Genomic DNA, 27841 nt, shown 5'->3' with positions numbered 1-27841 from the left:
TTAATCTCATGGGCTTCAATTTTGCTAACAAGTCTATTATGTGGCACTTTCTCAAACACCTTTTGACAGTCCACATACACAACATCAACCGCACTGCCCTCATCAACACTCTCCATCACTTCATGAAAGAATTCAATCAACTTAGTAAAACACAACTTGCCTTTAACAAATCAGTGCTGCCTTTCATTCATGAAACCAGATCTTCAAAGTGCCAATTAACATTGTCCTGGATTAATGTCTTTAAAAGTTTTCCCACCATAGACGTTAGGCTGACTGCGGCCTGTGGTTGCTGAGTTTATCTCTCTTCTGAATAGGGGTGTAACATTTGCAGTCCTCTAGCACCACTCCCGTATCTAAGGAGGATTGGAACTTTGTGGCCAGAGCCTCTGCAATTTCCACCCTTGCTTCCCTCAGTAACATAGGATGCATTCCATCCGGACCGGGTGACTTTTCTACTTTGAGCACTGCCAACCCTTTAAGTACCTCCTGTTGACCTATTCTAATCCTATCCAATGTCTATACTACCTCCTGCTTTACTGTGACATTGGCAGCTTCTTTGTCTTTCGTGAAGACAGATGCAATGTGTTATGAATCTTATGATCCATGAAGAAAGACTCATGAAATAACACTGGACGGCCAGCTGGTGACGCCGTCCAAGGAGTATAAATACTCGGGCATGGGCCCAGCTTGCCCAAGACATTTTGTAAACAGGAACTAGTGAAAGATAACTAGACCTCCATGTTTTGAAACAAGTTGATTAAAGCCTTGCTTTATACTCAAACCAAGTGTGTAGTGAGTTTTATTACGTAACAATGTACTAAATTTAGTACCTCAGCCATGCCGTCTGCCTCCACAAGATCATTTCCGTTTTGGTCCCTAATCGGCCCCAAACTTCCTTTGACCACCCTTTTACTATTTATATGTTTATGAAATACTTTAGCTTTCTCTTTTATGTTACCCACTAATCTATTCTCATGCACTCTCTTTGCCCCCCTTATTTCCCTTTTCAGTTCTACCCGGTACTTTATCCCCAATCAGCTTGATCCTCTACTGTATTTTATGAACCCGACATTTAGCATAAGCCTCCTTTTTCTGTATCAGTTTAATCTCCATCAGAGGTAAAGCTTCCGCGTTGGGTGCAGTCGGCGAATCTGACGCAAATTGCACCCAACATAGTGCATGTTTTGAAAGTGGTGTCTCTCCCCAGAGTGTCGGCTCAAACTCAATTTGCAAATAACCGAATGCAAATGAACCCGCACAGTCGGGAAGCCTTTTCAAAGGTAATTTCTTTCAAAATAATTTGCTTCAAAAATGATTCCTCGCCATGTTTAAGAGTGGTCATTCGGTAAAGATGGACTATTGGGGTTATCACAAAAAAATCAGCAGTTTTAATTCACAGCGTCAGTCCACCAACAACCACTTGTATTTATATAGCGCCTTTAACGTAGTAAAACGTCCCGAGGTGCTTCACACGAGTATTAAAAGACGAAAAATTTGTGAGTCACCCGCTTTTAAACGACTGTAAATGACTTTTAATAAATGTACAAAACTATTTTCCAGTCAGTTCCTTTAAATTACATCTGAGACCTTTTAAAACGTCAGTATCCTTGCGTCCGTAAGATCCAGCTTAATTTTTAGAGTCTTCATGAAGGTCTGCAAATGAGCGCAATTAGCGCAAACTCGCCACGGTGATTTATTCACCCTGGGGCGGAGTGGCCATGTACGTGGGCGGGGTCTGTTTCTAGTGGAATCTTTTTAAAACTAGTGGGGAAAAAAAAAAAAAATCGCAGAAACGTGAGTTGCACTGAATGCAATTTGCGCTTAAAATTACACAATTCTTGTGTGCTGATTATGCTGATTTCAGGCAAATTGCACTGAACAAAGCAGCACAATCAAACAAAAACTCCAGGCCCAGCACGCTTTTATCTTTAGTCATCCAGGGAATTCTAACTTCCTTTCCTCCTCATTGGAGTATGTTTCATCAATACCCAAAGTATCTGCTCTTTGAAGACCTCCCAATGCTCATTTACAATTTTGCCTGCCAATCTTTGATTCCAATCCACCTGGGCCAGATCCCTTTTCAACTCACTGAAGTTAAACCTCTTCCAGTTTCATATTTTCACATTTGATTGTTCCGTGTCCTTTTCCATAACTGCTCTAAACCTAATGGGCCAGAACTTCGGGTCCCCACGGGTGAGTACGCACTGTGTACTCACCCGTAGACCCAACGAAAGTGCCGGTTTTGTGCATGCACTGCGCATGCGTGGGAAACCAGAACTTCCATTCCCTTAAAGGAAGGGGTTCACAGGTCGAACGTGTGCGCCGGAGAGGCAACGCATACGCCTGGAACTTCCGGTTTTTTTGCAGGTTTCTCCAGGAGGGTAAGTCTCCAGGAGCTATGCTTTTAAAAAGCAGTTGCAAGGCCTGCTTTTAACAAGGTAAGTGGTGAATTATGTAAAATTAAAACAATTTTTCCACAGGTTTATTATTTTTAAATACTTTAAAGTAAGTTAAGTTTATTTTTAGCCCCATTAGAAACTGTAATTAATCTTTTCAAAAATTTAAATTATTGTTTAAAATAGTTATTTTATGTAATTTATAGTTATTTTAAAAATGTGATTAAAAAAAAATTATTTGAAGTTTTATTTATGTTTTTGGGGCTGAATTGTATTCATAGCCAGGTCTTCCTGTCAAATCTATGAATACAGATTCCCTGCTACCATTGGCTCTCCATGGCCCACGTGATCCCAGAGGACACTTCGAACTAACTGCGTCCCTGGGATATGCAAGCACTGCACGCCGGCAGTTGGAGCAGGCCCAGGATCGGAATCCCATGCGGGCCCATAGCACAATGGCTGGCGTGCTAGGTAAGTGCAGGTCGGAGGCTTGCACCCGCGGGAAGCTTCCAACCCGAATTTCTGGGCCATTAATGATATTGTGATCACTGTTTCCCAAATGCTCCCCCACTGACACATGCTCCACTTGCCCCACTTCATTCCCCAGAAACTAGATCCAGCACTGCCTCCTTCCTTGTTGGGTTGGAAAAACACTGATCAAGGTGGCTAAGAAGGCATACGGGATACTATTAGACGAGGCATAGCATATAAGAGCAGGGAGGTTATGCTTGAACTGTATAAAACACTAGTTAGGCCGCAGCTAGAATGCTGCATGTAGTCCTCGACACCAAATTACAGGAAGGATGTGATTGCACTAGAGGGGGTGCAGAGGAGATTTATGAGGATGTTGCCTGGGCTGGGGAATTTTAGCTATGAGGGAAGATTGGATAGGCTGGGGTTGTTTTCGTGGGAACAGAGGAGGCTGAGGGGAGACCATAATGAGGTGTATACAATTATGAGGGGCCTAGATAGAGTGGATAGGAAGGACTTATTTCCCTTAGCAGAGAGGTTAATAACCAGAGGGCATCGATTTAACATAATTGGTAGGAGGTTGAGAGGGAATTTGAGGAAAAATATTTTCACCCAGAGGGTGGTGGGGGTCTGGAACTCACTGCCTGAAAGGGTGGTAGAGGCAGAAACCCTCATCACATTTAAAAAGTACTTGGTTGGCACTTGAAGTGCCGTAACTTACAAGGCTGCAAACTAAGTGCTGGAAAGTGGGATTAGGGTGGATAGCTCTTTGTCGGTCGGCACGGACAAGATGGGCTGAATGGCCTCCTTCAAATTCAGTTGGAGGGTGAGAAAGTTGTATCTCAAACCAGTGTCCTGATCTTAAACAAAGGCAATTACAATGGCATGAAGGCAGAACTGGCTAAAGTGGACTGGAAAAATAAATTAATAGGTAAGACAGTTGAAATGCAGTGGCGGACATTTAAGGAGATATTTCATAATTCTCAACAAAAATATATTCCCGTGAGAAAGAAAGATTTTAAGAGAAAGGAGCAATATCCGTGGCTAACTAAGGGAGTAAAATATGCTATCAAATTGAAAATGAAGGCATACAATGTTGCCAAGATTGGTGGGAGGCCAGAGGTTTGGGAAATTTTTAAAAACCAGCCAAGGATGACTAAAATAATAATAGAGAGAGATGAATTATGAGAGTAAACTGGCAAGAAATATTAAAACAAAAAGTAAGAGCTTCTACAGGTATATAAAAAGGAAGAGAGTAGCTAAAGTAAACATTGGTCCCTTAGAGCATGGGAATGGGGAATTAATGATAGGGAACGGGGAAATGGCAGAGACTCTGAACAAATATTTTGTATCTGTCTTCACGGTAGAAGACACTAACAACATCCCAATAATGGGTAATCAAGGGGCCACAAGGAGGGGGGAACTAAAGACAATCACTATCACTAAGGAAAAAGTACTTGGTAAAATAATGGGACTAATAGACAATAAGTCGCCTGGACCAGATGGCCTGCATTCCAGGGTCTTAAAAGAAGTGGTTGCAGAGATAGTGGATGCATTGGTTCCAATATACCAACATTCCCTGGACCCTGGAGAGGTCCCAGCGGATTGGAAAACCGCAAATGTAACACCCCTATTTTAGAAAGGAGGGAGACAGAAAGCAGGAAACATCTGTCATTGGGAAAATGCTGGAGTCTTTCATTAAGGAAGCAGTAGCAGGGCATTTGGAAAATCATAATGCAGTCAAGCAGAGTCAGCATGGTTTTATGAAAGGGAAATCATGTTTAACAAATTTTCTGGAGTTCTTTGAGGATGTAACGAGCAGGGTGGATAAGGGTGAGCCAGTGGATGTGGTGTATTTGGATTTCCAGAAGGCATTCGATAAGGTGCCACATAAAAGGTTACTGTGTGGCAAAGCCACTAAGAGACTCTCACAGTGACTTGTATAATTGCCTTTAATCATGTTTATTACCTTTTAATGTTGGCTCTGGTTAAACAGAGCTAGATCGACAAAATCGCGATCTGACGCGATGACGTCATCACGTGGGTCAGGTGATGTCCCCACTGGTGGGCAACGTAATGACATCATGACATCAGAGGTAGAGGGCGTTTCCAGCCAGTCCTCGTGTGGAGTGATAGTGAATAGACTTGTTTAGAGCTTCTCCTGCATTTTCTTGTTTTGTAAAGTTTCAGTACATTAAACTCAGTTTGTTAACTACTAGTGAGTTTATAGATTCTTTGCTAGGAGTGCAGAGACTCCTACAACTGCATAAGATAAGAGCGCACGGAGTTGGGGGTAATATATTAGCCTGAATAGAAACTTGGCTAACTAACAGAAAGCAGAGAGTCAGGATAAATGTGTCATTTTCAGGTTGGCAAACTGTAACTAGTGGGGTGTCACAGGGATCAGTGCTGGGGCCTCAACTATTTACAAGCTACATTAATGACTTGTATGAAGGGACCGATTGTAATTTAGTCAAGTTTGCGGATGATACAAAGATGGGTGGGAAAGCAAGTTGTGCAGAGGACTCAAAGGGCCCAATTTTGTGGCTTGTGTGGGAAATGGTTGGGTTTCCCCAAATGTGGAGTTCTGACACACAAACAAATGTGTCAGCCAGCTCCATGCAATTTTCCCTCAAGTGGCCAATTAATTGCCAGCATGTGGGCAGCCTTGCTAATTGTCCATTTCTAGTCAGAAAGCCCCACAGTATGATGTCATCATTTGTGGTGCTTTCAAGGTCCATAGCAAGCACTGCATCCTCTGAAGGCTTCCAAACAAACCATACAAGATGGCAGAGGAGCCTGCAGCAGCTGTGGCCAGTGCCAGACCCCGAGCTGCCTCCACATTCGACGAGGCTTCACTGCAGGCATTATTGGATGGGGTTAGGGCCCACAGGGAGGTCCTCTTCCCTAGGTCAGGGACGAAGAGGCCTCCCACTGAGACCAATGCTGCATGGATGCAGGTGTCAGCAGATGCCAACTCGCTGGGAGTCACCAGAAGAACCTTGGCATTACATCTCTAACTCCTTCCTTTACTCCCCCACAGTACCATCCAGAGCCCCCGTCCTCACTGTGGAGGAGGAAGAGGCTGTGCAGCCAGACTCCTCAGAGAAAGCTCTAACATCTGAGGGCGCAGCGTCAGCAGAAGTAAGCGCACCCAGCACCAGCGCAGACACTCACACCTCGGGGGGACCTTCGGGACATAGAGTAGTGTTGTTACCTGGTGTTTCACAGCTCACAAGTGAGCCTCAGCAGATTCTGGAGACAGGGACAGCAGTGGAGAGTCCTTGTCAGAGGGTGCAGGACTCTGCCAGCTCAGCTCAGCTGCGCTGCATGTCGATCCTCTGCCTCTGGGTCCATCCGCAAGAGAAGAGGTGATGGATCTCCATGCACAGATGCAGGAGTCTCTGGGAGGTTTTGTCTCCAGGGTCAGTGCGAGTGTGGAGTGAATGGAGGAGTCCATAGCGACCATGAGCAGAGCCTTTGTGGAGTCATTGGCGCATGAACACATCACCATGGAAAGGTTGGCAACCTCCATGGAGGAGATAACTCGCCAGGGTACGGAAAACATGGTGAGTGCTCATAAGAGAATGACATCTCTTGAGGAGCGTTGGCCATCTATTGAACAGAGAAACCAGATCTTCATGGAAGTCCTTCTGAGTAGGACTGCCAGTGCAGAAACAGGTCCCCATGGCCCCCTAAAGCACAGCAAGGTGCTCTCAAGCCACTTCCAAGCGCTGGCCCCTTCTGGCCTGCGCAGCTTCAGGTGAGTGAGCAGCAGCCTGGTGCTCCTGGTGCTCATCATGCTGTTCCTGGTTCTGCTGCTGCCACCTCTGCTGCTGGAGATCCTCTAATGGCAAGAAGGGAAGGAAAAAAAGATGCCCCATGCTTCTCGTAGATGCCTCCGCTGAGGAAGCGCTGAGTGAGGGTGGTGAGAGGGGCTTCCTAGGAGATCGCATTGGAGAAGTGTGTGAGGCTCCAACCTTCCACAGCTGTGCCTAAGCCTTGAAGAAGTAGCCCCAAGCCTGCAGCAACAAGGTCCTTCAACATACAAGTGCTGGCCCTTTAAATCGCAGCTTTTCCAAATGACCTGCAGCTGACAGCAAGCAAGCTGGCAAGCTTCACGCCAGGTTTCATCAGCGGGGTTCCCTGCAAGCGTGTTTGATGTGGAGAAAGCCCCAAAATCGCAACGGCCCCTGAAAATCGACTTAAACAAGGTAATAATTGATCATTAGTGTTCCGACGGCCAGTCCCGCCAGCAGCGGGCGGGACTGAAGCGGGTCGCGGAGAAGTGGCGGCCCAAAAGTCGGACGGGCTGGGAAATCAGGCGGGAGGGGGTCGCGACCCGCTTTTTCGGCGATTTTCGGCCGCCTGAAAAGCCGCCCGATGGCTGGCAGAAAATCGGGGCCAAAGAATCTGCAAAGGGATACAAACAGGCTAAGTAAGTGCGCAAACATTTGGCAGTTGGAGTATAATGTGAGAAAGTGCAAAGTTATCCACTTTGGCAGGAAAAATAAAAAAGCAAATTTTTATTTAAATGGAGAGAGATTACAAAATGCTACAGTTCAGAGGGACCTGGGGGTCCTTGTACATGAAACACAAAAAGTTAGCATGCAGGTGCAGCAAGTAATCCAAAAGGCAGATGGAATGTTGGCCTTTATTGCAAGGGGGTTGGAGTATAAAAGCAGGGAAGTCCTGCTACAACTGTATAGGGTATTGGTGAGACCACACCTTGAGTACTGCGCGCAGTTTTGGTCTCCTTACTTAAGGAAGGATATACTTGCATTGGAGGCAGTTCAGAGACGATTCATACAGTTGATTCCTGAGATGAGGGGGTTGACTTACGAGGAAAGGTTGAGCAGGTTGGGCCTATACTCATTGGAATTTAGAAGAATGGGAGGTGATCTTATTGAAACATATAGGCCTAGAAATTCGGCGGGCTGTGCCACCAGTTAGCGCCTAAAGAGGGCACCTAGTGGTTTTAACGCCACTGGCCACGCCTCCCGTGAAATTTAGCGGGGCGCTAATGGCGGCGTTAGTCTGTAGCGCTGCGACCGATGATATCATCAGTGTGCGCAGCACCCCACTACTACCCCGAACGCGATATTGGGTCGGGCCCCCCCCTGTAGCGCCGGTCGCAGCTGCCTGAGCGGTAGTGGCGCTAATTAAAGGGGAGGTGCGAGGCGGCCATTTTTTTCGCTGGCCGCCTGCCAGCACCTCCTCGCGCCGCCGTCCCCGGCCTCCTGATCCCCCCACCCGGGCAGTGCCGGCTGTGTCCCAAGAGCCCGGCACGTCTCCTCGGTGCCGGGCTCTTTTGCCAGCACTCGCGATCAGAGATCGCGCTGGTGCAGGCCCCTCCCCTTTAAGAAGGGCAGGAAGGCCTGCAGTACCGCAGCACGCCGTGCCGCAGTGTTGCACTGCGATATTCAGTTTCAGTGCCCCAAGAGGGACGCAGGGCGCCTTGAGCAGTGCCCCGATTCTGTTTGGGGCGCTCAAACTGAGTATCCCGCTGGCGCTCCCGGCTCCTTCCGGGGCGGGACTTCCGGCGCCCAGGCGAGCTTGGCGCCCTGAATTTTTAGCCCATAAGATACTAAGGGGGCTCGAGAAGGTAGGTGCAGAGAGGATGTTTCCCCTCGTGGGGAAATCTAGAACTCGGGGGCATAGTTTCAGTTTAAAGGGTTGCCCTTTTAGAACTGAGAGGACAAGGAATTTCTTCTCTCAGAGGGTCGTAAATCTGTGGAATTCTCTGCCCCAGAGAGCCGTGGAGGCAGGGTCATTAAATACATTTAAGGTGGAGATAGACAGATTTTAGCAAGATAAGGGAGTGAAGGGTTATGGGGAGCGGGCAGGGAAGTGGCTTTTAGCCCAAGATCAGCCATGACCTTATTGAATGGCAGAGCAGGCTCGAGGGGCCAATTCCTGCTCCTATTTCTTATGTTCTCTGCTGTAAATTTCTATGATTCTATGAAGAAAGTTCTCGTACAAATTTCAGGAAATCCTCCCAACTTTGCCTTTTACGCTGTTATTTTTCCAGTCTATATTAGGATAATTGAAGTCCCCCATTATCCTAACTCTAAAGTTCTTGCATCTTTCAGCAATTTAGCTGAAAATTTGCTCTTCTATCATCTTCTCATGATTTGGTGGCCTGTAGTCTAGACCCAGCAGCGTAATAACCCCTCTATATTGTTCCTATGACCACTGCATTTCTACACTTTTATCACCCTTCAGAATGACTAATCATAAAAGGTGGTAGAGAGAAAACAGGGAATTACAGACCGGTAAGCCTGATATCGGTAGTGGGGAAAATGCTAGAGTCCATTATAAAAGATGTAATAGCAGAGCACTTGGAAAACATTGACAGGGTCGGACAAAGTCAACATGGATTTACAAAAGGTAAATCGTGCTTGACCAATCTGCTGGAATTTTTTGAGGATGTAACTGGTAAAATAGATAAGGTAGAACCAGTGGATGTGGTGTATTTGGACTTTCAGAAGGCTTTCGATAAGGTCCCGCATAAGAGATTAGCGTGTAAAGTTAAGGCACATGGGATTGGGGGCAAGGTATTGACTTGGATAGAGACCTGGTTGGCAGACAGAAAGCAAAGAGTTGGAATAAACGGGTCTTTTTCTGAGTGGCAGGCAGTGACTAGTGGGGTACCACACGGATCAGTCCTTGGGCCCCAGCTATTCACAATATATATTAATGATCTAGACAAGGGAACTAGATGTAATATCTCCAAATTTGCAGATGACACAAAGCTGGGTGGGCGTGTGTGGTGTGAGGAGGATGCCGAGAAACTCCAGGATGATTTGGACAGGTTGGGTGATTGGGCAAAAGCATGGCAGATGCAATATAACGTGGATAAATGGGTGGTTATCCACTTTGGTAGCAAAAACAGGAATGCAGATTATTATCTGAATGGCAATAGATTGGGAGAAGGGGAAGTGCAACGAGACCTGGGTGTCCTTGTGCACCAGTCGCTGAAGGTAAGCATGCAGGTGCAGCAGGCGGTTAAGAAGGCAAATGGCATATTGGTCTTCGTAGCGAGAGGGTTTGAGCACAGGAACAAGGATGTCTTGCTGCAGTTATACAGGGCCTTGGTGAGACCACATCTTGAGTATTGTGTGCATTTTTGGTCGCCTTACCTGAGGAAGGATGTTCTTGCCATGGAAGGAGTTTAGCAAAGATTCACCAGGCTGATACCTGGGATGGCAGGAATGATGTATGAGGAGCGATTGGGTCGATTGGGCATGTACTCGCTGGAGTTTAGGAGAATGAGAGGGGATCTCATTGAAACTTATAAAATTCTGACAGGACTGGACAGACTAGATGCAGGAAGGATGTTCCCGATGGTCGGGGAGTCCAGAACCAGGGGTCACAGTCTAACGATAAGGGGCAAGCCATTTAGGACAGAAATGAGGAGGAATTTCTTCACCCCGAGAGTGGTGAAACTGGAATTCTCTACCACAGAAGGCAGTAGAGGCCAATTCATTAAATATATTCAAGAAGGATTTGGATATATTTCTTAAGGCTAAAGGGATCAAGGGGTATGGGGAGAATGCAGGGACAGGGTACTGAATTTGGATGATCAGCCATGATCGCATTGAATGGTGGAGCAGGCTCGAGGGGCCGAATGGCCTACTGCTGCTCCTATCTTCTATGTTTCTATGACCTAAAATACATGGTCGTGGGAGCGCCAATGGCACAAGGTCAGAAGATCCATCACTCATCAGGGGATTTAAAGATGGAGAATAAATGTGACCTCAGCACCTTTGCCCACACCCTGAGAACAACTATTAAAAACACATCTAATCGGATATCTATCCAATTTTAGATCACTTACTGAATGTTTCAAAAACAGTTACCGCCATATACAAATGGTGTCCCACAAGATCATTCATACTTTCCAAAGGTTTGATTTTTTCCAATAGCATTTAGGTTGTGAGGGAAGAGGTCACCACTCCTTTCTTGATCTATAAGTGAGAATAAAGGTGCATATTATCCGATTCCAATTCAGTGCCTTTATTTTCTCTCCGTTTCCTCCTTGTTCCATTCTTAATAATTACATTTCTTCCAAATTTTTACCCTCAAAATATCAGTGATCTTATGATTCAGTATTTAACTGTGGCCATGAACCTAAACTGAGCTTAAAATTAATGATTGGAGGTGGAACAAAGAATTTCGGAGGATACAGTTAAGCATTGGTACCGGACCCTCCCACTGTACGAGTTGGAGCTGATGTGGCATTCCAGTGCATAAACTGCCAACATGACTGGGTTGACACCCGACGAAATAGCCGAAGAAGGAATCTCGAACAAACGCATCGGCCAAGAAATTCATCTCGGCCGATGGCGGGAAACGGGCGCTATCGGATCAGCCGCCCGTTATACGCAGCGCCTGAGATTCAGTCATTGCAGTTTTGCGCCACCGCCCTAGACAAATTTCTAGCCCAAGCACTTGGGGCGGGAAAATTCGGTTGATTTACACCTCTCGTTAGCGGGGGGCGCTAACGGGGCGCAAATCCCCGAACGCCCTGGTGCAGCGCCGCTAATGCCACCCGCGAAATTTAGCAAAAGTTTAGTGGCGGCGCTATGTGCCGGCACGCATGGCGCTGTTGCATGTAGCACCGCGATCTTCACTTGTAGTGCCCCAAGAAGGAGGTGGAGCGCTTCCAGTAGCGCCCCGCCTCCTGCTTGGCGCGCTTCCACTGAATTTCTGGCGGAGGGGCACTAACTTTTCGGGCCCCAACGACGTTAGCACCCCAAAAAGGGCGCCACCCAATTTTTCCCCCAAGTTTGTGTTTACTAAAATCGAACACCACCATTTATCACTATAAATCCGTAACCATTTTATACTCACCGGCAGTTGTTGTTCCAGTCCTCGTAAGTAGGTTTTGTTGTTTGTTCCGTCAATTATTCCGAATCTTACATATGCCATTCCTTCCACAGCTTGGCCGTATGTATGGCTTTAACAAATAATCAACAGGAGATAGAGTCATAGAGTCATAACAGCACAGAAGGAGGCCATTCAGCCCATCGAGTCCGTGCCAGCTCTCTGTAGAGCAATCCACTCAGTCCCATTCCCCCGCTCTATCCCCGTAGCCCTGCAAGTTTATTTTCCTCAAGTACCTATCCAGTCTCCCCTTTGAAAACATTAAGTGTCTCCTCTTCCACCACTTCCATCGGCAGGGAGACTGAGGTCCTCACCACTCGCTGCGTAAAAAAGTTTTTCCTCACATACCCCCTGTATCACTTGCCCATAACCTTAAATCTGTGTCCCCCACTCCTTGTACCATCCACTAGTGGGAACAGCCTTTCCACGTCTAGCCTATCCAAACCCGTCATTATCCTGTACACCTCTATCAACTCACCCCTTTGCTCTAATGAAAACAAATCCAGCTTCTCCAACCTGTTCTTGTAGCTAAGATCCCCCATCCCTGGAACCATTCTGGTAAATCTCCTCTGCACCCTCTCAAGGGCCTTCGCATCCTTACTAAAGTGTGGTGACCAGAACTGGACACTATACTCCAGTTGTGGCCTAACCAGAGCTTTATAAATGTTCAGCATAACTTCTCTACTTTAGTACTCAATACCTCTATTTATGAAGCCCAAAATCCCTTATGCTTTGTTAACCACTCTCTCAAGTTAGACATATTGCTTACAATAAACCACTTCATTTTTTTAAAAAGCTCCAAGTGGAACAACACATCCCACTTTTTACATTTTCGGATCCTCGCCTGTGCCGAGTTCTCTAATCTCTTCCAGGTAGGCGTATTGAAATTTGCCTCAATACCGGAGAAAGGGAGGGAAAAATCAGTCAGAATTTCCCACTTGATTGCAAAATTATTATTTTTTTAAACAGATCCGTTATATTAAAAGAAAATTACATAGTTAAAATATTGAAATATTATTTTTGCAGAAGTAAATTATAGAGGGCAATTCCGGCTTCCTTGATAGTGCTCCCAAAATCCATTTTGTTGTCAGCAAGACAATTACAGTTTGTAAGGTAAGGGGCTCAAGGCTGACCAGTGTTCCACACCCAGTTGTATAAACCTCCCACTGCAGCAAATGTCAAGTGAGGAAAATTCTAGGTAAAGCGATATCATCACGGAGGAGTCTTGGAAGTTGGTGAGCGTGGGCGAGATAAAAAAAAGATAGGCAAATATTTCGCGTATATTTAAAAAGTGGATCCAGGCAACTAAAGGCTAGTAGCCTACTATCAATAACAGACAAAAATAACTGCATCTTTTCCAAGGATGGACTAGAGGAATATTTACATATCAGCAGAATAAGGATTTGACATGGGGCGGTAAGGGCATTCCCTATTATCTACATCACGTAGACTTACAGAAGACTTTTGACAATGTCCCACATGGTAGAACTCGAATGCCACAATAAAAAATTACAAAAAAAGATTAGATAACGATATTTTACTTACTCTGCCAAGATTTTGAATTTGAATGCATCCTTTGTTATCAGATAAAACATCTCCTCTGACTTTACCTCGACCTTGAAACTAGGGAGAACTTTGAAAGATGATTTAATCAAATAAATCCGAGCATGTTTATAACATAATGGCATATGCAATCCTTAAATTGTAGCAAAGTTATTAGTATAATCGAGAAATCGTGCAGAGCATTTATTTCAGCAGTTGGAGAATATTAACCACAAAATTTTCAAACAGTAATTATAACTATTTACACCAATCTAAGGGGGTACGGTAGCATAGTGGTTATGTTACCGGACTCGTAATCCAGATGCCTGGACTAATGATTCGGAGACGTGAGTTCAAATCCCACCACAGCAGCTGGGGAATTTAAATTCAGTTAATGAAATAAATCTGGATTAAAATGCCACTATCAGTAATCAGAAAATACTGGATTGTTCATCTGGTTCACTAATCTCCTTTAGGGAAGGAAATCTGCCATTCTTACCCAGTCTGGCCAATATGTTCACTCCAGACCCACAGCAGTGTTGTTGAATTTTAACTACCCTCTGAAATGGCCTAGTAAGCCACTCAGTTGTATAATGTGACTCCAGACCCACAGCAATGTGGTTGATTCAAACTCCATTCCCTAGCCACTGACTCCATCCCTCTCCCTAACATCTGTCTGAGGCAGAACCACTCTGTTCACAACCTTGCTGTCATATTTGACCCTGAAATGAGCTTCCAACCACATATCCACAGCATAACAAAGATCGCCTACTTCCACGCCCGTATCCACCCTTGCCTCAGCTCATCCACTGCTGAAACCCTCATCCATGCCTTTGTTACCTCGAGACTTGACTATTCCAATGCACTCCTGGATGGCCTCCCACATTCCACCCTACGTAAACTTGAGGTGATCCAAAACTCCTAACTCGCACCAAGTCCCGTTCACCCATCATCCCTGTGCTCGCTGACATAGATTGGTTAAGCAGTGCCTCGATTTCAAAATTCTCAACCTCGTCTTCAAATTACTCCATGGCCTCGCCCCCTGCCTATCTCTGTAATCTCCTCCAGCCTCACAACCGCCCCCCCCACCCCCGAGATATCTGCGCTCCTCTAATTCTGCCCTCTTGAGAATCCCTAATTATAATCGCTCAACCTTTGGAGGTCGTGCCTTCTGTTGCCTAGGCCCTAAGCTCTGGAATTCCCTGCCTAAGCCTCTCCACCTCTCTTTCTTCCTTTAAGACGTTCCTTAAAACCTAGATCTTTGACCAAGCTTTTAGTCACCTGCTTAATTTATCCTTATGTGGATCGGTGTCAAATTTGTTGTCTTAAAATAACTCTGTGCAGCACCTTGGGACATTTTACTTCGTTAAAGGTGCTATATAAATACAATTGGTTGTTATTGTTGTTGACTCTTAACTGCCCTCTGAAATGGCCTAGCAAGCCACTCAGTTGTATCAGCTGGCCCGCCACCAGCTTCTCAAGGGCAATTAGGGATGGGCAATAAATCCCGGCCTTGCCAGCGACGCCCACATCCCAAGAATGAATTTTTAAAAAAGGGGTCTACTGGATTGGCCGCCTTTTATACACATCCCTCGATTTTCCTTTCCAGTGTGGTATAAGAAAGCAGGGGAGGGGTATAAGGTGCGGCACATTGATATTGCCTGGTTTACACTTTCAGCAGAAGTTATGTTACCCCTACAATGTGTTGGAATATCCACAGTATCTGATGCTGTTCTGAGAATCGACTTTCTCTGCCTGCTCTGTTAATATAAAACCTTTGAAATAACTTTGCCCCGTATGTTTACCATGGGGAGCATTTTAACTTTGGGCGATGGTATCAAACCAGCGATAATCGAACTGGCCGCCCATTAGTCACCTGATTATCCTTTCCATCCAATTGAATGGCCGGGATAACCAGGCGAGGTGTGTAATGGGCGTTGAATTCGATGTCGTCCATGTTAGACCACTGCCCCAAAGTTAAAGGTACCTCGCTAGCTTTCAAATAGAAAAGTGCTTCTTTCATAAAATATAAAGAAAACATTGACGCTAATTTCTTAGCACCTCTTTCATAATATGACACACTCTAGTATTGAAACCGCTTGGGCTTAAAATTGTACTAGAACATAAGAAACAGGAGCAGGAGTAGGCCAATCAGCCGCTCGAGCCTGCTCCGCCATTGTGGGTTAAAACTCTACAGAAACTTAACGTATTGGTCTGAAATTCCTTTGTCTACTGGTTTAGCAACTGTGCCAACTTGCACCAAATGCGCTGTTACTTTATCATTGATTACTAATTTTAAATGAGTTAATTCTTCCGGCAAAATTCCGCTCAAATTTCAGACAAAGGCAACATAAGAACATAAGGAATAGGAGCAGGAGTCGGTCATGTGGCTCTTCAAGCCTGCTCCGCCATTCCATGAGATCATGGCTAATCTTCTACCTCATCTCCGCTCTCCTGCATTATCCCCATTGTTGCGTTTGCAAAGATAATCCAGAGAGCGTAGAAAGAGTTCAGTTCATGTTGCTTTTATAATGGCTGCCACACACACACACTCAGGCAAAAAGCAATCGAATACCTATAAACAATACAATAACAGCACTATCAAACTCCATGTGCTCAGGCCAAGGCAATCGAGTACCTATCACCAATGTCAGACATAACATTTCCTCCCCCCTCACAGAATTTCAAACATGAAATGTAGTGACAAAGTCCTGTAGGTGGCCAGGGCGAGAACGTGTACGAACAGGCCGAGGTGTGGACTGGTGAGGAGCAGGCTGAGGCACAACATCTGCTTGGTGGTTGGCTGGCTGAGTCACATGTGCATCCCGCCACTCTGGGGATAAGGCTTGGGGGTTAGGTCCGTATAATCCTGCATCAGGCGGTGCTGGCACCTTCCGAAGGCGGCTGGCATGCCACCTAGAGCATTCAGTGAGGCAGAAAGTGGCTGGTCCAAGTTGACGGCTGATTTGGAGAGGGGAGGACCAGAATGACACCATCTTATTATTGCGGTGAGGCCGACGGACTCTGACCCAATCGGAGACTGAGATGTTGGGTGCCTTCGACTGGTCGAAGCAGAGTTTCATCTTCTCCTGCTGTCTAGCGACTGTGGCTTGAGCCGGTGGAGCAGGGCTCTGAGCTAGTGAGGGGCGGAGCCTGCCAAGGGGCCGCATGAGTGTGATGAAATATTCCATTCATCACTGCCTGTGACTGTGGTCGGTTTCAGTGTCATTTCCCTTCCCCAGTCCTCATTGTATTGTTTATTGGAATGTGCTGGAATGTGCTGTGTGTGTAGGGCTCCGCCCATACCTGGCCCCTTTTGTAAGCTAGCTCAGTCTGGCCTCAGTCTCCAGAAGGAAGATACCTCTCTCTCTTACGTGTTACTTTCTAAGTTAATAAAAGCCTTGTTTTGTTTCGCGAACATCGAGTCTCGGAATTATTGAGGCACATCAATTTTATTAACTTATTTTTCAACACTATGGATCAACTCCTGAAACCCGAACGTTTGGATTTGGATCAACATGCTCCGGACGCATCAGCATGCTTCGGACACTGGTTTGAGTGTATGGAATTCTTCCTGGACAATTCCGCAGCCGTCAAAGACGCTACGGACGCTGCGAGGATGAGACTCGGAATTCTGCGGAATTGGGTAAGCCACCGGGTTTACCCCCTCATCCAAGATGCCGATACGTACCTGGCCGCCTGCGACATCTTAAAGGCGCATTACCAGCAGCCTACGAATGAGGTGTATGCTCGGCATCTGCTCGCTACTCGCGCACAGCGACCTGGGGAATCGGTGGAGGAGTTCCTAAGCACCCTGAAAATGCTTGGCAAAGACTGCAAGTGCCGAGATGTAAAAGCCGCAGTGTACACTGACGAGCTTGTTCGCGATGCCTTTATCACAGGCCTCAGCTCCACTTACATCCGGCAAAGACTGCTGGAAAAAACGGGGTTGGACCTGAAACAGGCTGCAGACACCGTGCGATCCCTGGATGTGGCCCAGAGAAACTCGGACGCCTACTCTTCAGCCCGCGCCGTCCACGCCGCCACGTGTGCACCGAGGGCACCACCATCTTGGAAGGCATCTTCCCCGCCCGGCAGCCCGACACCGGCGGGGCCCCGCTCTCCCCCCAGAAGCCCTACGACAGCCGCGACGCGTCAGGGACCCAACTGCTACTTCTGCGGGCAGCCAAAACACACCAGAAACCTGTGCCCGGCGAAAGGCACCACCTGCTTTAAGTGCGGTAAGAAGGTGCACTTCGGGAAGGTGTGCAGAGGGAACCCCGCCAGAAAACCAACCGCCGGAAAACCCGCCACTGCCTCGTGTGCGCCGTGGGAGCGGCCATCTTGGACGCCATCTTGCCCGACCTCGTGGGGTCCACCATCTTATGAGCAGACAGCGTGGATGCCATCTTGTATCGATCAGGGCCCTACAGTGGCATTGGTCACAGTGGACCAGACCAGGCCGCACCCGCTATCCAAATCAATGGTGGACATCGAGGTAAACGGGTGCCGGGTTAAATGTTTAATTGACAGTGGAAGCACGGAGAGTTTTATCCACCCTGAACTGGCACAGCAACTCTCCCTAAAGGTGGTCCCTGCTCAGGGTACCATCTCTATGGCTGATAAAACCCAGACATCGACCATTCTGGGTTACTGCACGGTACAATTGGGCGTTAACGGAACTGTATACGATAATTTTAAAGTATTAATCATGAAGAACCTATGTGCGAGCGTGATCTTGGGCCTGGATTTCCAGTGCAACCACCAAAGCATCACGCTCAAGTACGGTGGGTCCCAGCCGCCCCTCACAGTGTGCGGTCTGGCTACCCTGAAGGTAAAGCCGCCTTCCCTATTCGCGAACCTTACCCCTAACTGCCGGCCAATAGCGACCAAAAGCAGGAGGTACAGCTGGGAGGACAGGCGGTTTATCACGACCGAGGTAGACAGGCTCCTGAAAGAGCGCATTATTGAACGCAGCAACAGCCCGTGGCGCGCCCAAGTGGTAGTGGTAAGGGGTAGCGAGAAGAAACGGATGGTGATCGACTATAGTCAAACGATCAACAGGTACACCCAACTAGACGCCTACCCGCTACCCCGCATATCAGAAATGGTGAACCAAATCGCCCAATACCGGGTGTTCTCCACCATCGACCTCAAGTCAGCGTACCACCAGCTCCCTATCAGACCAGAGGACCGCCCGTACACCGCCTTCCAGGCGAACGGACGCCTCTACCAATTCCTCAGAGTCCCCTTTGGGGTGACGAATGGGGTCTCGGTTTTTCAGAGGGAGATGGACCGCATGGTCGATGACCACCACTTGCAGGCAACCTTCCCCTACCTCGACAACGTCACCATCTGCGGCCACAATCAGCAGGATCACGACTCGAACCTCGAGAGGTTCCTGGAAACCGCACAAAAACTCAACCTCACCTACAACGAGGACAAGTGCGTTTTCAACACCACGCGCCTCTGCATACTAGGCAGCGTGGTGGAGAATGGGGAAATCGGACCAGACCCCGACCGATTGCGCCCCCTACGGGAGCTGCCCCTGCCCAACACTCCCAAAGCCCTGAAAAGGTGCCTGGGGTTATTTTCTTATTATTCCCAATGGGTCCCCAACTACTCCGACAAAGCCCGCCCCCTCTTGAAAGCATCCTCTTTTCCGCTCTCTGCTGAGGCCCACGCCGCCTTCAAAAGCATTAAGCAGGATATTGAGCGGGCCACGCTACAGGCAGTGGACGAGAACACTCCATTTCAAGTGGAAAGTGATGCGTCTGACTTCGCCTTGGCGGCCACCCTCAACCAGGCGGGGCGGCCCGTAGCTTTCTTCTCGAGGACCCTCCAAGGGCCCGAGATCAGACACTCCTCCGTGGAAAAGGAGGCCCAAGCCATCGTGGAGGCAGTGCGCCACTGGCGCCACTACCTAGCCGGCAAACGCTTCACCCTACTTACCGACCAGCGGTCGGTAGCGTTTATGTTCAATAATAAACAGAGGGGGAAGATTAAAAATGATAAGATTCTTAGGTGGCGGATCGAGCTCTCCACCTTCGAGTACGGCATCATTTACCGGCCAGGGGCCCTTAACGAATCCCCTGACGCCCTCTCACGAGGGATGTGTGCCAGCGCCACCGGGGATCGGCTACAGACCCTCCACAACGACCTCTGCCACCCAGGGGTCACGCGGCTGTTCCACTTCATAAAGTCCCGTAACTTACCCTACTCGATTGAGGAAGTTCGGTCTCTGACCAGGAACTGCCGCACTTGCGCTGAGTGCAAGCCTCGGTTCTACCGCCCAGATAGAGCCCACTTAATCAAAGCTACACGGCCCTTTGAGCGGCTCAGCTTAGATTTCAAGGGCCCCCTCCCGTCCGTCGACCGTAATGTTTACTTCCTGAACATTGTGGACGAATACTCCCGGTTCCCATTCGCCTTCCCCTGCCCAGACATGACCAGCGCCACGGTCATTAAATGCCTCAACAGCCTGTTCTGCCTGTTCGGTATGCCGAGCTACATCCATACGGATAGGGGGACGTCCTTCATGAGTGAAGAGCTACGCCAGTACATGCAGTCCAAGGGGATCGCCACGAGCCGTACCACCAGCTACAACCCCCGGGGTAACGGCCAAGTGGAGCGAGAGAACGGGACAGTATGGAAAGCAGTCACTCTAGCTCTAAGGACCAAGGGCCTCCCTATCTCCCGCTGGCAGGAAGTCCTCTCGGATGTGCTCCATTCGATACGGTCGCTATTGTGTACGGCCACTAATGCCACGCCTCATGAACGAATGTTTGCCTTTCCCCGGAAATCCACCTCAGGCGTATCCATGCCGTCATGGCTCTCCACCCCAGGTCCGGTACTCGTGCGAAGGCATGTGAGGGGCCACAAGACGGACCCTCTCGTGGAGCCAGTACACCTACTCCACGCCAACCCCCAATACGCATATGTCCGGCACGCCGACGGAAGGGAGGACACCATGTCCATAAAAGACGTCGCCCCAGCCGGCATCGACAACAACCACGGCAATAGCAGCAACAACGATCACAGCAACTCTTACCCACCCACTACTCTTTCATCACCCCAGGAAGAACATCGACCAACGGCACCCCCACCAACTACCCCTTTAACAACCCTGGCGGCACCCCCGGCAGAGACCCAGGAGACTACCGGGGGCACCCAGCCGACACCCGCAGCACCACAACAGCCACGTCGGTCGCAGAGGGCTATCAAACCCCCGAACAGACTAAATCTATAGAAGGGGTGAATGTGATGAAATATTCCATTCATCACTGCCTGTGACTGTGGTCGGTTTCAGTGTCATTTCCCTTCCCCCAGTCCTCATTGTATTGTTTATTGGAATGTGCTGGAATGTGCTGTGTGTGTAGGGCTCCGCCCATACCTGGCCCCTTTTGTAAGCTAGCTCAGTCTGGCCTCAGTCTCCAGAAGGAAGATACCTCTCTCTCTCTTACGTGTTACTTTCTAAGTTAATAAAAGCCTTGTTTTGTTTCGCTAACATCGAGTCTCGGAATTATTGAGACACATCAATGAGCTCATGGCCTAGCATGAGGGATGCGGGCGAGATCCCTGTAGTGGAATGCTGGGAGGCTCTGTAGTGCAGCAGTGTCTGGAGGAGGGCCTTGTCAAATGCACACCCCTGGGATAGGTGTGCTCTGAGGCCATTTTTCAGTGTCTGGTTAAAACGCTCCACCCCCCCATTTGACTTGGGGTGGTAGTACGCTGTGTGAATGTGATGGATGCCCTCGCTCTCAAGGTAAGAGGAGAGTTCCGAAGAGACCATTTGGGGGCCATTGTCTGTGGTGATGGCCTTTGGATGCCCCCAGTGGGAGAAGAGGGACTCAAGGATATCAATGATGACCCGAGAGGTGACGGAACCCACGGCAGTGACCTCTGGCCATTTTGAGTGCAGGTCATAGGTCACCACTAGGAACCGTTGATGGTGGGGGACACCATGGATCTCCCCGCAGACGTCCAGCTGCAGATGCTCCCAGGGCTGAGAGGGCCAGGCAAGGGGTTGCAGGGGTGGGGGAGCTTGGTGGCCAGTCTTGCCACTTACAAGGCAAGCTGCACAGTCCTTGACCAGGGCCTCGATTTCCCTGTCGATACCCAGCCACCACACTAGGTCTCGGCATCGTTGTTTGAGCTTCACTATGCCCAAGTGGCCCTCATGCGCCATGGATAAAACATGCGCACGAAGGGCACTTGGGACCACAGTGCAGAGCCCACGTGCAACACAGGAGTCATTCCAGCAGGAGAGCTCCTCTTTAACTCTGGAGTAGGAAGACAGTTCCTCAGGCACCTTGCGAGGCCAACCATCTCTGATGAAGGTGCACAGCTGGGAGAGGGCCGGATCCAGTTCAGAGGCCTCTTTGAGCTCCTGGAGAGAGACTGTGGTTTGGAGAGGCGTGTGCAGCATCTGGACGATATCCTGTTCCACATGTTCAGACCTGACGAGTGGGGCTGGGGCAGAGACAGTGCGGGAGAGCAGATTTGCAACAACATTGTCACATCCTGGTGTGAACTGGAGACTGAAATTGTATTGGCGGAGGTGGTCAGACCAGCGGTGACGACGCAGTGGTCTGTGGCCTGTGCCGGATGTCGACAGCAGGGCAGTGAGAGCCTGGTGATCGGTTCGCAGGGTGAAGGCACGGCCATACGTGTACAAGTGCCACCGCTCACATGCCCAGATGCACGCCAGCGCCTCAGACTCACCTACTGAGTACTTCTGTTCAGTGGGGCTAAGGGCTCGGGAGGCAAAGGCGATTGGTTTCTCCACTCCATTCTGTATCTGCGATAACACCGCCCCCACAGCTGCAGCAGACGCGTTGCAGCTGACGAGGGTGGGGCTGGCGACGTCAAAGTGAGCCAACACTGGAGGCGACGTGAGCTGCGATTTGAGGAGGCGAACAGCTTCCGTACAGGCTTGTGACCACACCCAGGGCTCATCCTTTCGCAGGAGCTGGCGCAGTGGGGCTGTGGTGGCTGAGTACTGGGGCAAAAACTTCAGGTAGTACACAGTCATGCCAAGGAAGGAGGCAACCTGTGCTGCAGAGCTGGGTTTTGGGATGCTGTGAATGGCATTCACGTTTGACTGGAGTGGGGATATACCGTCAGCCGACAACCGAAACCCCACAAATTCGATCTCTGAAAAAGCAAAGACACAATTTTCGCCATTCAGTGTGAGCTTGTGTTTTGCTAGAGCTGTGAAAACTCTGTGAAGGCGTTCGTCATGAGTGGAGGTCGAAGGCCCATGCACGACGATGTCACCCAGGTAGATGGCCACCCCAGGAATGCCCGCGAGCACAGAGGACATCACCTTTTGGAAGCAGCTGGGTGCAGAGCTACGTCCAAATGGCATCCTGGTGTACCGAAAGACGCCAGCATGTGTCACAAAAGCAGTGAGGTCCCTGCTGCTGGGGTGGAGGGGACCCTGTAGATAGCCCTGTCGAAGGTCCAGTTTCGAGCACAGGATGGAACCATAGAACTGCGCTGTGAGTTCCTCTGACGTGGGCAGTGGATACTTGTCAGGGATTACGGCCTTATTCACTGCTCGAAGATCGACACAGACGTGTAGACCACCTGACTTTTTCGTTGCGACCACCAGGTTGGAGACCCATGGGGAGGCATCAACTGGTTCGATGATGCTGGCTTCCAGTTGCTGCTTTAGTTCAGCTGTGACCCCGTCATGGAGAGCAAGCGGGATGCGGCAGAGTGGCTGAATGACAGGGGTAACGGTGGAGTCAACCATGGGCTGGTGGGTGAAGGCAGTCAGGCAGCCCAGACCCTTGAAGAGTGCTGGCCATGTTTGGCGCCATGGTGAGGCGACGTGCAGAATCGCAGACCCGTCGGTGTCCAAGAGAGAAAAACCCAGGTCAGTGAAAAGATCCAGTCCCATCAGGTTAGCTCCTTGGCGTGCCACATGAAAACAAAAATCTGGCAAAACTTTTGTTCCATAGCATACAGTGAGTTTGACTGAGCCCACTAGTCCAATTTTCGAATTACCATACCCGCAAAGGGCAGTGGAGGGCGCAGAGAGTGGCAGGGAGCTGAAAAACCATTTGAATGTGTCCACATTCAGCAGTGAGACGCTGGCACCGGTACCCACATCATTCAGGTTAATTGTGTATGATTTGAAAGTCACTACTGGCCCAGAGCTCACGTTGTGAATTATACTGCTTGAGGACTGAGAGTGTTCATTTGTAGCAACCGGGGCAGAGCGGCAGACATTGGCAAAGTGATTTTGTTTTCCACAATTGCGACAGGCTTGGCCGTGCACGGGGCAATTCTGCGCTCTGGTAGCATGTGAACGATATCCACAGTTTCCACACTGTTGCCGTGGTAGCGCGCGTTGCTGCCGTCGTGCGAGCATTACCGTGTCAGAGCTGTCGGGGCCGAGGGCGCTGTCACTGGGTGTGTGTGCTAGTTTCGTTGCACATTCGGCTGCAGACTCCACTTGAAAGGCAATGTTGACTGCCTGTGACGACGACAGATTGTCGGACTCGAGTAAAAGTCTTTCACGCACTCTCACGTTGTTGGTGTGCTCTATTAGTTGATCACGCACCATCTCATCTTGTAATGCACTGAACTTGCACGAGCTAGCTAACCCCCTCAAATTAGCCATGTATTGATGCACAGACTCGCCGGGGAGTTGGTGACGCTGTCTAAAAATGAATCGCCGCAGGAGGGCACTTTGTGGGGCAGAGAAGTGTGTGCTTAACAGAGCCACAACCTCATCATATGTTTGGATTGAGTCTGCTGTGCGTAATGTCCCAAGAACACGCTGGCCCTCCGCTCCCAAGCAATGGGATAACAGTGCCTTTTTCCGAGCCGTACTCACAGTTTCTAGTCCAAGAGCAATGAGGAAGGGTTCAAAGGACTGTAACCAGCGAACCCATGGGATCGGGGGCTCACCTGGTAGTGCAAGGGAGGGAGGAGGTGGTGGAAGAGAGATTTCAACCATCCTTGTCGCCAAATGTTGCGTTTGCAAAGATAATCCAGAGAGCGTAAGAAGAGTTCAGTTCATGTTGCTTTTATAATGGCTGCCACACACACACACTCACACACTCAGGCAAAAAGCAATCGAATACCTATACACAATACAATGATAACAGCACTATCAAACTCCATGTGCTCAGGCCAAGGCAATCGAGTTCCTATTACCAATGTCAGACATAACACCCGTATCCCTTGATTCCCTTAATATTCAAAAATCCATCGATCTCTGTTTTGAATATACTCAACGACTCAGCCTCCACAGCCCTCTGGGGTAGAGAATTCCAAAGATTCACCACCCTCTGAGTGAAGACATTTCTCCTCATCTCAGTCCTAAATGGCCAACCCCTTACTCTGAGACTGTGACCCTTGGTTCTAGACTCCTCAGACAGGGGGAACATCCTTCCTGCATCTACCCTGTCAAGCCCTGTAAGAATTTTGTTTGTTTCAATGAGATCACCTCTCATTCTTCTAAACCCTAGAGAATACAGGCCTAGTCTACTCAATCCCTCCTCACAGGACAATCCCCCCAACCCAGGAACCAGTCTGGTGAACCTTCGTTGCCCTCCCTCTATGGCAAGTATATCGTTCCTTAGGTAAGGACAACAATTTTAAAACTACTGTTTAAGGAAATATGCGAGAGGCATAATTTCTCAGCATACTGTAGAACAACAAATGGATAACTGTTTACAAAGCATATTATAAGACTGGAAAGTACCAAGCCTTACTTATTTAAAATGTACACTGCATTCTGTAACTTGTATAGCTTAAGCAATCTTACCTAAAAGCAGATACCCTGCGCTGCTCAGCCAATGCTTGCTTTTTAATCCTGCATCTTCCATTCTCATTTGAAATGTTTCTATATACCTAGACCTGTCTTGCGTTGGAGCATATCGCCCTCGGTTATGGAGCAGGCCCGTCGTCAAGGTGAACGGAAATCAGGCGTAAAACGGGCAGCCATCCGCTATTGCCCGCTTTCCATCCGCCAGTGCAGGTGAAAATTCACCCCGTGGACTTTGCTCCCCAAGCAAGGCTGGTGAAAAGTAATCCCCATTACATAGATGTAGACAGCCAGATAACTATTCGTGTCAATTAATCTCTTCCTTATCTATATGTACTTTGGATATTCATGGCTCAGAAATTCATCTTGGGATGTGGGGTGGCGCAAAGCGGGCGATGTCGGATCGGCCGCCCGTCATATGCAGCCGCCTCACAGACTGCAATGGAACTGACTATCAGGTTCTGCGTATAATGGGCGGCTCGTATTTCTCGGCCCACTGCCTCAATCAACAACCTGAGGTAATTTTTCAGAAATGTTAAAACCTTCCAAACCTAATTGGAAACCTTGGCAACTGAAACGAATTCGTACATTATTTTTCGCTGAAAATTTAAATAGGTTAATAAGTGTTACCGAATTCCTTGACCTCAAATTGCGTGAACACCATGGACATTGGTGAATCGTCAAACTGCACCTCAATTCGCCAAATGCCGGGCCTGTTTAGGAAAGGAAAACAGAACATACTTCAGTGTATTTCCTCGACTTTATCTTACAATGGTTACACCTCGATGATAAAACCAAAAAAATAGCGAAGATGACTGTATTGGGGACTTGGGCGGATATGGAGATATTCCACTGGCCACCTATTGTACACCCCTCCTGATATTCAGTTCCATTGAAGTCTAATGGGTGGCCCATTTTGCGCTAGTGCCCAAGATCAGTTTCTACCCCATTATGCTTTGGGGGGGGCTTTCTTCTCTGGGGGTGATTTTAACTTTTACCTCAGGCTGTACAACAGGTGCTAGCCATTTTATACCATATCCGATTTTCCATTAGGCCATATTTTGCGACCCCCACGGGTGTGAACGAGGTGCATACCCTCCCGTAGGGGCTGCGCATATTCCGTGTGTAGGCCTGCGAAGCGCACGCACTGAAACCCGGTGTAATGATATCAGCAAATAGTGATGTTATTTGCCTGTTAGATTATCATGCCTTACCAGCATGTTTGCATGTATTGATTACTTATGCCTGACCAGCAGAGGTCATGTGAGAGACAAGCAGTAGAGTTTAGTTTCAGTTTCATTCTAGATGCATCACTAGCATGATGTCTCCTGTAAATGCTGTATAAAGAGTTGAACAGACTTTAGGATAAAAGACATTCTCTTTCATAAATGTCTCGTCATTGAACCCACAAAGAAATCAATACATGGTGTCAGTAGTGGGATTGAAAGAGATGAAGAGAAAAAATCTGAAGTTAAATCAGCTCTCCACAAATTAGCAAGCCAAAAGAGAACATCGTTGCTTACCATTGGAGAATAGCTAACGAAGTGAAAAAATGGAAGGTTTACACCCACCGGCGACGCTTCAGTTGACAGGTAATGTGGCTGAAAATTGGAGAAGGTTCAAACAACGTGTGGGGTTGTATTTATCAGCAATCGGAGCTGATGAGAAAAGTAATAAAAAGAAATCGTCACTGTTCTTACATGTCATGGGTGATGAAGTGCTGGAGGTGCATAATAACTTCACATTCGCTGTTGATGGAGACAAAATGAAGCTAGATAAAATAATGGAACAGTTTGAGGCCTACTGCATACCTAAACATAACGTGACATTTGAGAGGCACAGATTTTTCACATGTGTACAGAAAACGGGTGAGACTATTGATCAGTGTGTGACTGAACTGAGAAACCGAAGCAAAACATGTGAATTTGGGGGACTGACAGACTCGCTGATAAAAGACAGACTGGTGTGTGGTATTCCAGATAATGGTCGAAGGGAAAGACTGCTAAGAGAGCAAGATCTAGACCTGGGAAAAGCCATAGCACTGTGTAGGGCTACAGAGACTGTGAAGTTGCAGGCAAAGGAGCTGTTCAGTGACAGTAGCTGCAACATGGATGCAGTGAGAATGAACGGACACAAACCGTTTAACAAAAAGAGCGCCAATGTGAAAAAAGAGGCATGGCCAGCGAACAAAAATGAAAGAGACTATTGAAAGACATGTAGTCGATGCGGTACACAGAATCCACCAAAAAAGAGTCCAGCATATGGTAAAACAAGCAATAGTTGCAACAAAATCAACCATTATGCCCGTTGCTGTAAGAACCAAGCGCAACAAAGCAAGGTCCATACAGAAGATGAAAGCGAGATAGAGGAGTTCAATGTAGTTGTTGTGTCTGAAAACTAAAAAGAAGAAAGAGACTGGATGTTGACACTAAAAGTGAATGACATACACATTCCATTTAAATTGGATACTGGAGCACAAGTTAATCTGATATCAGAGACTGATTTTAAGAAAATTAGACCAGACCAAAGATACATGGAATAAAAGTGAAAGTGACAGGATACACAGGTAAGATGCATTGTCAAAGTAACACACAAGGACAGAGAGCACACGCTAGCATTAATCGTGGTGCCAAAGGATGTGCAAGCCATACTAGGTTTAAAAGCCTGTGAGAGACTGAACCTGGTAAAGAGAGTCCTCGTTGTGGAAAGCGAAGGAGAGACAGTCTATGATGAACTGAATGTTGCGTACACACCGGGT

At 48.1% G+C, this 27841-nt stretch overlaps 3 protein-coding genes across 3 annotated transcripts in view; 1 reads left to right on the top strand and 2 right to left on the bottom strand.

Annotated features, from left to right (window-relative positions):
• The window catches only part of LOC147095710 (complement C3-like), a 53532-nt gene extending 40142 nt beyond the window's left edge, over window positions 1-13390 (bottom strand). The window contains exons 1-3 of the mRNA XM_085974757.1: window positions 13302-13390; window positions 11724-11829; window positions 10708-10837 (exon numbers count right to left, since the gene is read on the bottom strand). Of these exons, the coding sequence (XP_085830883.1) occupies window positions 10708-10798 (91 nt within the window). The 5' untranslated portion in view covers window positions 10799-10837; window positions 11724-11829; window positions 13302-13390. The remainder of the gene's footprint in view (window positions 1-10707; window positions 10838-11723; window positions 11830-13301) is intronic.
• Window positions 1-27841, top strand: part of LOC147095707 (complement C4-like) — a 450539-nt gene that overhangs the window by 115820 nt on the left and 306878 nt on the right. The window lies entirely within an intron of this gene.
• Window positions 25700-27841, bottom strand: part of LOC147095709 (complement C4-like) — a 115242-nt gene continuing 113100 nt past the window's right edge. Inside the window, exon 6 of the mRNA XM_085974170.1 lies at window positions 25700-25796. Within this exon, the coding sequence (XP_085830296.1) occupies window positions 25700-25796 (97 nt within the window). The remainder of the gene's footprint in view (window positions 25797-27841) is intronic.

The sequence above is a fragment of the Somniosus microcephalus genome, unplaced genomic scaffold (assembly GCF_052327205.1).
Source record: "Somniosus microcephalus isolate GS21.2 unplaced genomic scaffold, FLI_Smic_1.0 unresolved_chr1, whole genome shotgun sequence".
In the NCBI taxonomy this organism is placed as follows: Eukaryota; Metazoa; Chordata; class Chondrichthyes; order Squaliformes; family Somniosidae; genus Somniosus; species Somniosus microcephalus.
Note: the sequence above shows the minus strand (reverse complement) of the source record. Positions and strands in the feature narration are given on the sequence as shown.